Genomic DNA, 15435 nt, shown 5'->3' on the forward strand with positions numbered 1-15435 from the left:
CTCACCCCTGGGTAGACCTACAATGAAGGTTCTCGGCAATGAGGTCCCCAAACCTGGCTAGTCTTCAGAAACACCAGGGGAACCCAAGAATCCTAGGCTGAGAATGAGCTCTCCTGGAGGTTCTGTTTGTGTGAGGGTTTGGTGTTTGTTTTTATTTTTCTTTTCCTAAAGGAGGTGGCATGGCTGAGTGACAGCTGGGCTTTGCTGTCCCCTGATGGGTGTGTGGTTCTGGGGATTGAGCCCAGGGCCTCACACATGCTAGGCAGCACTCTATCACTGAGCTATATTCCCAGCCCTGTATTTTAAATTTTATTTTGAGACGGGGCCTCATTACATTGTCCAGGCTGGCCTCCAATGTGCGATCCTCCTGCTCCAGCCTCCAGGTAACTGGTACTACAGGACAAAGCTACCACGCCTGACCTGCAGTCATGAATTTTGATGCCAGACTCCTGAACCTTTCTAGTTCTGTAACCTGGGCAAGTTTTCCTTTACCTATTGGGTCTTTATTTCTTTTCATACAGAATGGTGATATTTTGAGATGAAATTATTCACAGCTGTAAGGATGTGGCAAATGCCAGTCCCCAGGGCCCGCCCTCCCCTCCTGACCCCAGCATCTCCTCCCCAGTCTCTTCCATATAACAGGGAAGTGTATTTTTGTGGTTTGAACAGTAACCAAATGTGTCACAGACTGGCATATTTTGGGTCAAATTTCTTCCTTGACTTTTCTCCAAGATGCCAAAATAAAGATAACTAGAGTCATTTTCCTCAAAGAAAGAAAAAGAATATTTCTGCAACCAGGGTCCTGTCGAGATTCCTAGCAAAGATCACTGTCCAGTTCCTCTTGCATTAAAAGCAAACACAGGCATTTAATGTCAGCCCGGCAGGTGTCCCACAGAACCAAGACTGGGATCCTGCAACTTGCACTCGACAGAAATGTGAAGGTCAACCTCAGCTACTAAGAGATGGTGACAATGATGATGGGGTAGGGGGTACTGGGGAGCAAACCCAGGGCTACTCTACACCCACCGACCTCCCCAACCTTTTCTATTTTTTTTTTTTTAATTTTTTCCTTTTTTTAGTTTTAGATGGACACAGTACTTTTATTGTATTTATTTTCTTTTCTGTGGTGTGGAGGATGGAACCCAGTGCCTCATACATGCCAGGCAAGCACTCTATCTACCACTGAGCCACAACACCAGCCCTTTTTTTTTTTTTTTTTTTTTTTTTGAGACAAGACCTCACTAAGTTGCTGAGGCCGGCCTGCAACTCGTGATCCTCTTGCCCCAGCCTCCTGAGTCGCTCAGATCATAAGTGTGCAAGACCAAGCCTGGAAAGATGACCTATTTTTTTAAAGTCCATAAATTTCTAAGTAAACAAATAGTTTCAGAAAGTCCCATATTGAATTATTCCCAAAGATCCCCTAAGGGGGAAACACAAGAAACAAGCATGGATTTCCCCGATTCCCCATTTCAGGGAGTTGACAGGCAGTGGGCAGGGAGCAGCTGGCCTCCAAGGGTGCAGTGACACCCACCTTCTCCCCTTCCTCCCCTCTGGGGACCTCCACTTCAAGCAGGCCTAGCTCCTCCTGGTGCCTAACACCACTGGGCCCTGCCAGCCTGAGTCTTTATCATCACAGGTGGCTTCTGGTCCCACGCCCCTGCCCCTCTTTTAAGTTTTGGTACCAGGGATTGAATACTGGACCACTGAGCCACACCCCAGCCCTATTTTGTATCTTATTTAGAGACAGGGTCTCATTGAGTTGCTTAGTGCCTTGCTTTTGCTGAGGCTGGCTTTGAACTTGTGATCCTCCTGCCTCAGCCTCCTGAGCCCCTGGAATTATAGGCATGAGCCACTGTGCCCCTTTTAGCCTTAAAGTCCCACTTCTCTGTGGAGTTTCCATGCTTCTCCAGCCTCCTGAGTTTGCAGGCTTCTTTCTCCAAGCTGCCGAAGGCTGGGTTCCTTGCACCTCTTCCTTGGCCTCCACTATTGGAAACTGGCAGCATGGGTTCCCAGGCGGGGCCCTGTGCATGGGTCTTGCACAAAAGAAATGCTCAAGAAAGCTTTGCTGATTGCTGGGTTGGATAAGCTGCACCAAGGAATGGAGGTGGACATTGATATCAGCTCTGGGCCTAGACATAAGTTAGATCAGCCTGAGCCCCAGGCCTGCACATCTCACGTTTAGGCCAAGTCCCACTAAACCTGAAATTGCAAAACAGAGGAAACAAGTGTTGCTACAAAACGGCCTAACCACAGTGCGGCACATCTTGTTTGTTATCTGAGTGTGACGCTTTTTGGTTTCAGAAACAGTCCTATTGCAAGGTTAGTTCTCTAAGCCAGAAGCTAGGTCTTTACTGGATCAGCTGGAGACTGGGAGGGATGGGCCTCTACCAAGGGTCAGGACCTCCGTCATGTTCAGAAATACTTTCCCACGGGTGGTCTTCCCTTCAGTAAAATGAATCACAAGGTCAAGAAGGAAGCATAACAAGCAGAAAAAAAAAATCCTTCCCAGGCGTGTTTCTCCTGAGCCATTTGCTTGTTTTATTTTGTGGACAACAGTGCTGAACTGCATAACCAGTGCAGTTTCCCTCTTCTCATTTGGCACCAAGAAGCTTAGACTTGACCCTGTGACCCATCAAAGTAAGGGTGTCAGCTGGGCGTGGTGGTGCACACCCATAATCCCAGTGGCTCAGGAGGCTGAGGCAGGAGGATTGCAAGTTCAAAGCCAGCCTCAGCAAAAGCGAAGCACTAAGCAACTCAGTGAGACCCTGTCTCTAAATAAGATACAAAATAGGGCTGGGAATGTGACTCAGTGGTTAAGTCCCTCTGAGTTTAATCCTCAGTACTCCCCACCCTAAAAGAGTAAGGGTGTCTATTTCTGTATGAGTCCCTGTGTTGACTCCATTCATATATTTGTTTTTCCTCCATCTCTCACATTAACCAGCTGGAATTTGCCTTATGTTCTATTTGGAAGGAGCGAGGGAAGAGGAGAAGGGGGGGAATGATCTTGCCCTTGAGTAATCAATAAGAGATAAGCAAGGAGATAAGTAACAGTAATGAAAATATTATAGAGGTGAACATTTCCTTAGCACCCATGCAAGCCTCTGTGTCGTGTGACATCTCACTAAATTCCCCAACAGCCCTCCCCAATGAAAGGACAGAACCATTATTTCCCACGTTTGCTTTACAGATGAGGAAAGGGAAGCTGAGAAATTAAGTCATGAGGCCAGGATCACAGTTGGGGGGTGGTGTGACTGGGACCCAGACCCAATCTAGATGGTGCTGAGACTCCGGCTTGTGGGCACCACATCATTCAAACCACATATGAGGGGCAGAAAGTGAAGGTGCCAGAAGAGGATTCACAGAGGGTCTGTGGATGGAGAGCTCACTTCCTGCTGGCCTGCTCTAAAAAAAGACAAATGTGTTTTACTCAAACAGGACGTTACCAGGTTTGCAGTTCCTCGGTTGTAATGATCAATAGGTAATACAGCAAAGAGCCCCTGGGTCCCAGTCTAATGCTCCTCATTTCCCTTCAGACCCAGGGAAGACGCTTGGACTGCACACTCCCTGAGGGTAGTGGCTGTGCCTCATCCCCTGTTGGGTCCCCAGGGCTCAGTACTGTATGTGGCACAAAGAAGGTCCTGCCTATATGTGTTGAATTCGGAAAGGAATAAATAGGTTCACCAATGCTTCCCGATCATTACTGACACTGCAGATGAAGGAAGTGAGACACAAAGCCACACAGAGGTACCCTGATCACACACCTAATGTGGACCCACAGACGCAAGGTTCCCAGAGGCAACTGCTTTTCCATGATGACACTGCTCACATCAGGGGTGTTCCAGTTGTCCAAATTTCAATGAAAAGGAAAATAAAAGTAGCTTGGATACTTTATATACAGAAATAACAAAATGAAACCAGTCTGCATCCAGGGCAGGGAAGAAGATTCAAGGGGCCAAAGAAGAGAGTTTACACTTCAGTGGCTGAAAGACTGGTTTCTGCATCAGGGAAAGCCAGAGTTGATGTAGAATCGGTGAGGGTCAGGCGTGGGCCCTGGGAGTGCCCCTCAGCAGGAGAGGCCCTGTGAGTCTCCGGTCTTGTCACCCCGAAGCTTTGCTTAGTCCAGCCCTGGATTATCCTTCCGGTCAAACAAGCACTGTCAGCAGATGGAAGGTGGCGGTGGAGTGGGGTCATCATGTCCCATTACGTCCCATCTCAGGCATTAGGGTGTTCCAGATAAACAGAACACACACACACACACACACACACACTACAATCATGCACCACATAACATTTTGGTCAACAATGGCCCACACAGATGACAGTGGTTCTGTAAGATCATGATAAAGCTGAAAATTTTCTTTTTTTTCTTTTTTTTGCTACTGGAGTTTGAACCCAGGAGCACCCAACCACTGATCCACATTCCCAGTCCTTTTTATATTTTATTTAGCAACAGGATCTTGCTGAGTTGCTTAGGGCCTCGATAAATTGCTGAGGCTGGCCTTGAATTTGTGATCCTCTTGCCTCGGCCTCCTGATAACTGGTAATACAGGTGTGTGCCATTGCACCTGGCTGGAGCTGAAAATTTTCTGTCACCTAAGGATGTCACAACCATCATAACCATCATAGCACAATGTATTACATGTGTTATGGTGATGCTGGTATAAACAAACTTACTGTGCTGACGGTCATGTAAGAGTACCACACATACGATTATGTGCAGTATGTAACACTTGGTATACATAATGAACAACCATGTTGCTGGTTTATTTACTTACTATGTTATACTTCTTATTGTTATTTTAGCGTACCTCTTGTACTTAGAAAAGAGGGGCACTGGGGGTGTAGATCAGTGGTTGAGCCCTTATCTAGCATGCACAAGGCCCTGGGTACAATCCCCAGCACTCCAAATTTAAAAAAAAAATTCACTCTAAAACAGTATGCCATGTGTCAGCCTCATACAGCTGGTGTTTACTGCATCTTTTGATTTCATCAAGAGGCCAGGTCGAGTGACAGACCTTTTCCATCTAGATCTTGGTAAGTACACTCTACAATGTCAGCACAATGACAAAATCACCTAACAAACATGGACTGGCGGTGCACACCCGTAACGCCAGTGACTTGGGAGGCTGAGGCAGGAGGATCTCAAGTTCGAGGCCAGTCTTGTCAACTGAGTGAGACCCTATCTCAAAATAAAAATTTAAATAAAGGACTGGAGATGTAGCTTCATAGGAGAGCCCCCTGCCTTGTTTTAATTCCCAGCTATCCCTCCCCCCAAAATAAAAAGAAATCACCTAACAGACACATTTCTCAGAATTTATCTCCATTTTTAATCAATAGACTTTTAATTTTAAGGGACTGGCTTATGACATTGTGGGGCTGGCAAGTCTGAAATTTTCAGGGAGTCTGAGAGACTGGAAATCCTAGAAGGAGTTAAAACTGCAGTCTTGAGTTCAACAGCAGTCTGGAGACAAAATCCTTTCCTCTTTTAAGGCCTTCAACTTATTGGACGAGGGCCACCACATTATGGAATGTAATCTGCTTTACTCAAAGCCTACTGATTTAAAAGTTAATCTTTTCCCCAAAATATCTTCACAGAAACATCTAGAACAATGTTTGACCAAAACCTGGCACCATAGCCTAGCCAAGCTGACCCAAAAAGTTAACCAAAAGTCACCTACTAGTTTAGGACTGGGCCTCCTGATGATAGGTGCTTCATAGAGGTGTTGGAAGATGAGCCCGGTGGTAGATCCTGTCATCCCAGCGACTGGGAGACAGGCAGGAGGAGGATGGCAAGTTCAAGGCCAGTCTCCACAACTTAGGGAGGCCCTAGGAAACTTAGCAAGATCCTGTCTTAAAATTAAAAATAAAGTAGGCCTGGGGAGGGAGGGAGAAAGGAAGGAAGAAAGAAAAGAGTATTGGAGGGCGACACACAGGGGCACTCCACACAGGTCTGCCTTATGGTGAACTGGGTCAGATCTACTTGGGGCTCTGGCTAGGGAGCAGGAAAGGGACTCAGACCTCTGTAGTCTCTCACGTGCCTCAATGGCAACTGAGTCAGCCTCCAAGTCAGGGGCCCACGTGTTCTCTGCCCTCCTCCCTGCGGGTCAGCAGCCGCTCTCGTCCTGATGAGTTGAGTTGCTCTTGCGCGCCACCCTGAGGGCAGGGCAGCTAATGCACTCTCTGAAGGAAGCCTGGATTTTATTAGTGACCTGTGTCCTTTGACAATTTAAAGGAAAGATCAGGGTCATCAGATGCAGCCATCCAAGTCCTGCAGAAAGACCTTCAACGGAGACGAAGGTTCGTACATGACGAGGTTTGATCCACAAAAGCACAATTATAGCAAAACCATCTGTGAGAGAAAAATTTTTCCCTAGGAATTAACAGTCCAGCCTGGCCCGCGGGGCATGCCTGTAATCCCAGCTGCGAGGCAAACTAAGGCAGGAGGATAAAAACTTCCAGGCCAATCTGGGAAACTTAGCAAGACTCTGTTTTATAAAGTTTTAAAACATGACTGTGGATGTAGTTCAGTAGTAGAGCACTCATTTAGCCTGTGTGAGACCCTGGGTTCCATCCCCAGCAGTGGAGGGGGAGGGGCGAACAAAAAAACAAGCAATTTACCTTCCAAAGTCTGCATAGGTTCCCAGATCTCCATTGTCTAGTAGTTTCCAGCTATTGACACTGCCCTAAAATGCCTGCAATAAAATTTAAAATTAAGAAAGGATGACTGTTGAAATACTGACCTTAAGAATGTCAATTCCAAGTCTGAAAGAAGAGGGCAGGGGATGAGCTCAGTGGTAGAGTGCTTGCCTCCCAAAAAACTAGACCTCCAGGAAAGAAGTATGGGGACATGCAGCTGCGGCCCTCAGGTCCATGGCCTGCATGCACTGTCATTCACAAGCAATATCTATTAGTTTGGAATGACATAAAACTGATAATAACCTGAATGTTCATCATAGGAAATAGTCAAATAAATAAGCTGTATCCAACCTAGGGAATCTAAGAACTAACAGGCCAGCCTGGCCCGTGGGGCATGCCTATAATTCCATTTAAAAAATTCCATCCCGGGCTGCTGGGGAGATAGCTCAGTTGGTAGAGTGCTTGCCTCCTAAGCACAAGGCCCTGGGTTCAATCCCCACCACCGCAAAAAAAAAAAAAAAAAAAAAAAAAAAAAAAAAAAAAATTCCATCCTCTGCATCAAGCATCGAGCTGGAGGAAAGTTTGTGTTAAATTACTCAGTGGGGGAGCAAGTTGCAGAGTAAGATGTATAGTTGTATAGTTAAAGAACAAAGAAAAGGGACCTACATACGTGTTATATGTTTGAATGTGTATGTATCTCGGCATAATGGTAGGGAAGGAAGGGCACCCACCACACCACGAACATGGGCTACCTCAGGGGTGCAAGTTAGAGAAGAATGAGGGGAGATTTTCATATATCTCTGGACTTGAAGCATTACAACAAGTACAGAATATTTTTAGAGTTTTTTCTTTTTTTTCAATATTTGGGAATGAACTCAGGGCCTTTCACATGCTAGGCGAGTCCTCTACCACTTTACCACTTAGCTACATCCACAGCCCTTTTTATTTTTTAAGGCAAGGTCTCACTAAATTGCCCAGGCTGGCCTCAAACTTGTAATCCTCCTGCCCCAGCCTCTGGGGTAGATGGGATTACAGGTGTGCAGCACCACACGGGGCTAATGAAAATTCTACTAAATCAAGGAAAAGAGATATAGGATCAAAGAAATAGTGGTAACACTCTGGAAGAGCAGTGACAGGAAGTCCCAGGGTGAGAGCTAAATATTGGCCCAGAGAACAATCAGTCCAGACGGGAAGAAGGAGGGCTCCTGGAGGGAGGTCTTCTGGGAGAAAATAGATGATGGTGATGGTGAGCCTGCCAATCAGAATATGTCAAGGGCAAATAGTGAAGAAGAAAGAAAGGCAGTGGGAACTCCAGGAAGAACACAGGTTTGTACAGGAAGGCAATACGAGCCTGGTACATTTTACTTGATTCTGCAGCGGGCAATATTTGTACAATCACTGTAATGTCGCTACTGTTTATTGATAACTTAGAATCTCCCTGTAGGCAGAGATACCAGAACTTAATTATGACTGTGTTATAGAATACATATTTACCAACCTCTGACAATGTGTAAATGAAAGTGGAGATGATTTGCTAGGTTGATGAAGAAAAGAAAAAAAAAATTTTTTTTTTTTTGAGACAGGGTCTCGCTAAGCTGCTTAGGGCCTCACTAAATTGCTGAGGCTGGCTTTGAACCCGTGATCTTCTCCCTCAGCCTTCTGAACCACTGGGATAACAGGTGTGCACCACTGCCCAGCATCGAAAAGAAAGTTAAAAGGGAATGGTAGGGGGACTTTTATCCTTATCTTAGTGGATGGTCAAGAAATGGAATCACACATGTACACACATGACACATAAAACATATCTAGTTTAATGAAAACATGTTAAACTGTACTGGGACATCTATCGCGAGAGGGAGGAGAGGTGGGGAGTTGGAAGTGAACTATACTTTACTCTCACTGGAGAAGTCAATAGTTTTGTGTTTTCTTTCTTTCTTTTGTGGTGCTGAGGAGTAAAACCAGGGCCCTGTGTATGCAAAGCAAGCACTCTACCACTGACCTACATCCTCAGCCCTAGATAATGTTTCAAATTGATAAGTCAAAAAAATAGTGGTTTGAGAACAGAATTACAACATATCTGGGTAGCCACTAGAAGACAGTTAAACAGGTTCCTTCTGGGAGTGGTTGAGAGGAGCAGGAAAGGAGAGTACTAGGGATGGTTACTTTTTATTTCAAACTCCTTAAAAAAAAAAAAAAATATATATATATATATGCCACCACACCTGGCAAAACTATATTTTTTTAATTAAGGGTATTTCTTAAATTGATAAGTAATATTATGTAGGATAAAATAACTTTTGTGGGGTACTGGGGACCAAATCCAGGGGTGCTTTACCATTGAGCTACATCCCTAGTCTTTTTACTTTTTATTTCGAGACAGGGTCTCACTAAGTTGCTTAGAACCTTGCTAAATTGCCAAGACTGGCCTCAACCTGGAATTCTCCTGCCTCAGCCTCCTGAATCACTGGGATTATAGGTGTGTGCTACTATGCCTGGACAAAATAAAGTGACATTTAAAAAAGGGAATGAAGCTTGTGCATGAGAGAGAGAGAGAGAGAGAGAGAGAGAGAGAGAGAGAGAGAGAGAGAGAGGGGGAGGGAGAGAGAGAGACAGAGAGACAGAGAGATGGAGAGAGGGGGAGAGAAGCATTCAACAAATTCTAATTGGAGAAAGATGAACTAAAACGATTGAGAAGGAGGTATAGAAGGAATCTAATGTTTTAAGAATGCAGACATTATGCTGGGGAACCTGGATAGATTAAGAACACAGGAAACCCAGGCTGAGGGTACAGCTTAGTGGAAGAGCTCTTGCACAGTGTGCATAAGGCCCTGGGTTTCATGTCTGACACCACCAAAAAGCAAGCAAGCAACCAAACCAACCAAACACACACACACACACACACACACACACACACACACACACCTCCCTAGGCCAGGCATGGTGGTGCACGCCTGTAATCCCAATAACTGAGGAGGCTGAGGCAGGGGGATCGCAAGTTCGAGGCCAGCCCCAGCAATTTAGCAAGGTTCTCATCAACTGAGACCCTGTCTCAAAAAATAAAAAGGGCTGGAAATGTAGCACAGTAAAGGGTCTGTGGGTTTAATCCTCAGTACCAAAAAACGAACAAACAAAAAATCCTTGGGACTGAGGGTTTAACTCAGTGGGAGAACACTTGCTTATAGCATACTCCAGGCCCAGGGCTCAATCCCCACTGCAAAACAAACAAAAATGAAACACAGGTCAAAATCCTAAGGACCATCATAGTTACATGACAGATTGCAAATGCTCTTGGAGGCAACAAGAAAGAGCCGGTGAGGTAGAAGAACAGTGGGAAAGCACAGGGTTGTGGATGGAAAAGGAGGAAAGAGCTTCAGGGAGGGAGCAAATGCCACGTTATAAGAAGTCAAGAGTGATAAGGAGTGCAAAGTTGCCACTGGGCTCAGCAGCAAGGTTGTGCCTGACCCCATCTGCCATACGTAGGACTGGAGGCTCCGTATGTGTGGATACTGACATATTGGACAGCCTGGCTGCAGAGCTGTGAGGGAAGAACTCCATTTTCGCATGCTCACATTCAAGCTCTCATCCACCTGGATGTGACTTGTGTGCACACTACAGGCAGGTTAAAACATCTGTTAAAACATCCTGCAATTGGGGGATTTTTTTTTTTTAATACAGGGGTACTTAAACTCTCAGCCACATCCCCAGCCTCCCCTTTATATATATATAAGACAGGGTCTCACTGAGTTGCTTAGGGTCTTGCTAAGTTGCTAAGGCTGGCTTTGAACTCGTGATCCTCCTGCCTCAGCCTCCTGAGCTGCTGGGATTACAGGCGTGCGCCACTGCACCTGGCTTCAATTTGGGGATTTCCCCCAGGGAACGAGAGGGTCTGTCTGCTACTGAAGAAAGCATTGCTTTCCCAGAGGCAGGGACTGTTTTCTGTTTTAGTCAGAGGTCACCAGAATTCAGCTCTTCTTGGGATGTGGAAGTTGGGGGATTCCTAGTATTTACTCTACTCCAAACTTGTCAAGGTCCTGAGCAATGGTCCTGGCTGTGATCTGCAGAGTCAGTAGTTGATCCTACACCATGGGCAGCTGTTTGGGTATTTCCGTTCAAATCCCGGAAGAATTACTGCTTGCCTACTCTGTGTTCCTAAGCAAAGGACCTCCTTCTCTTTCCTCACCTCCCTTGAGGCAATCTAGAATATTCATCGGGAGTTATTAGAGTTATTTCATCCAGGAGACCTCCCCTGGGGCACTGAGTGCTGTGGTCACCAGCCTCAGCACCAGGTGAGAGGCCTGCAGAATGCTCCTGCCAGTAAGGGGAGCCACGAGCACCAGGAAGGGGAGAACTGAAGCTCCTGGGAATGTTCACTCTGTCCCTCTGTTTCCAGGCTGGGGTCCCCTTGGGAACCAAAGCACAGAATAACTTTCTGTGGCTGTTTCTATGAAAGCTGCTCCGGTACACTCAACCTCCAGCTTCCTTGACTCCAAGAGCAGGGATTCTAGCATCCAGATGAACACAAGAATCGCAGGGGCTGGGAGTGGCAGCACACACCTCAGCGGCTGGGGAGGCTGAGGCAGGAGGATTGCAACATTCAAACCAGGCTCAGCAACTTATCAAGGCCCTAAGCAACTCAGCCAGACCCTGTCTCTAAAATACAAAAAAATAAAATAAAATAAATAAGAGGGCTGGGATGTGGCTCACTGGTTAAGTGTCCCTGAGTTCAATCTCCTGTACCAAAAAAAGAAAGAAAGAAGAACCACATGGGGTCCTGCTAAAAATGCAGATTCCAAGATCCCCATTCCCAGAGTTTATTATTAGGTCTGGGCAATAACCTGGGAATCTGCATTTAAAGATGTATCTCTAAATGATTCTGATGCAGATACTCCTGGGACTTGACTCTAGGAAATAATATCTTATTGCGTGGGCTAATAAAAACCTATTGCTAAAAATATGATCTTTGCATAATTATCCCCATTAGTCACTAGTTGTCTTTATTTTTTTTCAAGTCATAACCAGTTTTATTGCAAAAGGACCCTGTACACATTTATCAATTCTAGTACCTTAATAGCTACCCAACAAGTCATTAACATACAGAAACATGCATCATGAGAAGCAAGAAATATCACCCATCCCTTCTGCATATTAGCAACTTGTCACTCCTGAGCAACATTGCTCACATCTCTGAGGTCTGTGAACAGTCACTTTTCGCATTCATCCTGAGTGAAAGATGGAATGACTTAAGTACAAATGCAACATATTATAAACAATTTCTTACAAAAAAAGTCACAAATTAAACCAAAGTATTTTACAGAATTTACTACAAAACGCCATAAAAACTGCCTTCACTTAAGCTCTCTCTCCCCGTAACCGGTGAGCCAACTGGATGTCTTTGGGCATGATGGTGACTCTCTTAGCGTGGATGGCACACAAATTAGTATCTTCAAATAAACCCACCAGGTACGCTTCACTAGCCTCCTGCAGGGCACCAATGGCTGCACTCTGAAACCTCAAGTCGGTTTTGAAATCCTTGGCGATCTCTCTCACCAACCTCTGGAAAGGCAACTTCCGGATGAGAAGCTCGGTCGATTTCTGGTAACGACGAAGCGCCACAGTCCCGGGCCTGTAACGATGAGGTTTCTTCACCCCGCCGGTAGAGGGAGCGCTTTTCCTGGCAGCCTTGGTGGCCAGCTGTTTGCGGGGGGCTTTCCCACCAGTGGACTTACGAGCGGTCTGCTTGGTTCGGGCCATTTTCTCTCACCCAACGCCGAAGTCTTAGGCCGCTTCTCCGACCGCCGGGCCGAGCTGCTGCCCAGTGAAGACCCGCAGCCCCGGAGCAAAAGAACGATGCTACTCCAACGAACCACCAAACCGCTCTGCGCTCACTAGTTGTCTTTAAATAGACAAATCCCTGCTGCTGAGCCTGGAACACAGTTGCCTATGCTGAAGCAGCTTCATTAGCAATCAGTAGCTGAATTTGGGGTTCATATTTGTAGCGTGTTTGCTTTCTCTGTCTATGGCAGTTTACACCATCTCCGCTGATGAGAGCACTCATCCAGGTCTCTCAAGTGACCTTATTATCAGCTGGTTTCCAGGGCGACTGTTTGGTTCTCTAACCACCCAGGAGGAATTCGTTTAAAATGGATAACCAGCATCTGCCTGGCATGTGCAAGGTCCTGGGTTTGATTTCCAGCACTGTAAAAAAAAAAAAGCATAACCAGCCACGAATGGTGGTGCACACCTGTAATCCCAACCACTTAGAGGCTGAGGCAGGAGAATCGAATGTTCAAGGCCAGGCTCAGCAACTTATTGGTATTATCATTCATTGCCTGCATTTGCTCTCTTATCTCATCCTTTGCTTCGCCAATCATCTTAGTCATGTATAATCTGAAGTCCTTTTCTGACATTTTTTCTAACATACTGTCATTGGATTCTATTAATATAGAATCTAGATTTGTTTGGATCATTTTCTTCCCTTATTTTTTCATGTTGTACATGTATCTAGCAGGGCAGATCTGGGGTGTTGCAGATTTCCCCCTATAGGCTTATAGTGGCCCTATAGGTTTCCGAAACCCTTTCTTTAAGGGTAGATCAATATTAGCAGTGCCTAATTCAGACACTTGTCATCCTAGACCAAATAGCCCCTATGAGGACAAAATTGTCATAATAAACAGAATGAGTTAAAATATTATCTTCAATAAAACAGATTTGCAATAAGGTCTACAGTTTCTAATGGAGGACAAAGAGGATGCAGAGGGATGTAGAATGTGGCTGTTAATGGGATAAGAAAAGAATATACAGAAGTTCTAGATAATAGGGTGAGAGTGTAATCAAAAGAAATTGGATGTTAGCATGCAAAAAAGGGAGAAAGCGACTCTGAGGGAACAGGTAAATAAAAGGAAAAGAGAGCAAGAAAAGTAAAGAAAAACTTAAATTTTTCTACAAGGAGAAAAAAGAAAATCTACAGTATAACAGTCATATAGTAATGAAACCTCCCAGTGTTCAGTAGCCTGATGCATGAGAGGTACCTGACAATGAGCTTCAAGCCTCCAGCAGGCGTCTCAGGATGGGATTTGCCCCACCCAAAGATCGGAGCTACGGCTTCCAGGATTGTCCAAGATGGCTGCTCTGGCTTCAAAATGTGTTGGCAAATGGGGAGTTGCAGCTCAGGGTGTGGGCGTGGTCAGCTGGAGGTCCTGGAGGCGGGATGCGGGGTCCTGGAGATCCTGTGTGTTTGGTGTGGTTGTGGGATCCTGGAGGCCGGGTGCAATCAGTTGGTCTGGGGTCCCGGTGATAGGGCGCAGTCAGTTGGTCTGGGGGTCCTGGTGGCAGGGAGCAGTCAGTCGATGTGAGGGCCAGAGGCAGGGAGTGATCGGTCGGGCTGAGGGATCCTGGAGACAGGGCTCAGTCAGTCCGGCCAGGGGTCCTACAGGGCCTGGCTGTTGTCTCAAAAAATCCAGGCTCAGCAACTTAGCAAGGTCGTCTTGAAATGAAAAACTAAAAAGGACCAGGGATGGTAGCTCAGTGTAATGCACCCCTGAGCTCAATGCCCAGTAACACAAAAATAAGTAAAATAAAATACATAACCATATTTCAAGTCAGATCATTCTACACATACTCTCTATTTTTGGTATGCATGCTGGGTCGAATTCATGTGATAAGATATATACATATACGTTTTGGGGGGATAGGTACTGGGGATTGAACTCAGGAGTGCTTTACCACTAAGCTACATCTCTAGCCCTTCTTATTTTTATTATTTTGAAACAGGGTCTTGCTAAATTATTGCAGGTCTAAGTTGCTGAGGCTGGCCTGAAACTTGCAATCCTACCTCGGCCTGCAGGGTTGCTTGGATTAAAGGCCTCTGCCACCACCTCTGGTAATAAGATGCATATTTTTTAATGAAAAAGGCAAAAAGAGGGGCTGGGTTGTGGTTCAATGGTACAGCGCTTGCCTAGCACGTGTGAGGCACTGGGTTAGATCCTCAGCACCACATAAAAATAAATAATTAAAAGAATATATAAATTTAATGTACAGGACTTGATAATAAAACACAAGTTTTCTAAATCTATGAATATTTAGTTGTATATGGATATGTGTGTGTGTGTATATATATATATATATATATATATATTTTTTTTTTTATATTAGGAATTGAACCCAGGGGTCTTTAACCACTGAGCCACATCCCCAGGCCCTTATATATATATATATATATTTTTTTTTTAATTAAAATCTTTCTTATTTTTACAGACTGCATGTTGATTCATTGTACACAAATGGGGTACGACTTTTCATTTCTATGGTTGTGCACGATGTAGATTCACACCATTCATGTAATCATACAAATACATGGTATAATGCTGTCTGTTTCATTCTACTCTCTTTCTGTCCCCCCACCCCATCCCACCCCATTTTCCTCTATACCATCCAAACTTCCTTCATTCTTCTCTTCCCAATATCACCCCCCTTGTTATATATTGTCATGCACTTATCAGAGAAAACATTCGGCCTTTGGTTTTTTGGGCTCGGCCTATTTCACTTAGTATGATATTTTCCAACTTCATCCATTTACCAGCAAATGCCATAATTTTATTTTTCTTTATGACTGAGTAATATTCCATTGTGTATATATATAAAACACAGTTTCTTTATCCATTTGTCAATTGAAGGGCATCTAGGTTGGTTCCACAATCCAGTTATTGTGAATTGAGCTGCTATGAACATTGATGTGGCTGCATCACTGTAGTATGCTGATTTTAAGTCCTTTGGGTATAAGCTGAGGAATGAGATAGCTGG

General features: G+C 45.1%; 1 protein-coding gene across 1 annotated transcript; it reads right to left on the reverse strand.

Annotated features, from left to right (window-relative positions):
- Nucleotides 1-11624: 11624 nt before the first annotated feature.
- On the reverse strand, nt 11625-12514 carry LOC306660003 (histone H3.3A-like). The gene has a single exon (XM_079138065.1). The coding sequence runs from the start codon at nt 12385-12387 to the stop codon at nt 11986-11988; it is 402 nt and encodes a 133-aa protein (XP_078994191.1). The 5' UTR covers nt 12388-12514; the 3' UTR covers nt 11625-11985.
- Nucleotides 12515-15435: the final 2921 nt, after the last annotated feature.

Source organism: Sciurus vulgaris, assembly GCF_902686455.1.
Source record: "Sciurus vulgaris genome assembly, chromosome: 4".
Lineage (NCBI taxonomy): Eukaryota > Metazoa > Chordata > Mammalia > Rodentia > Sciuridae > Sciurus > Sciurus vulgaris.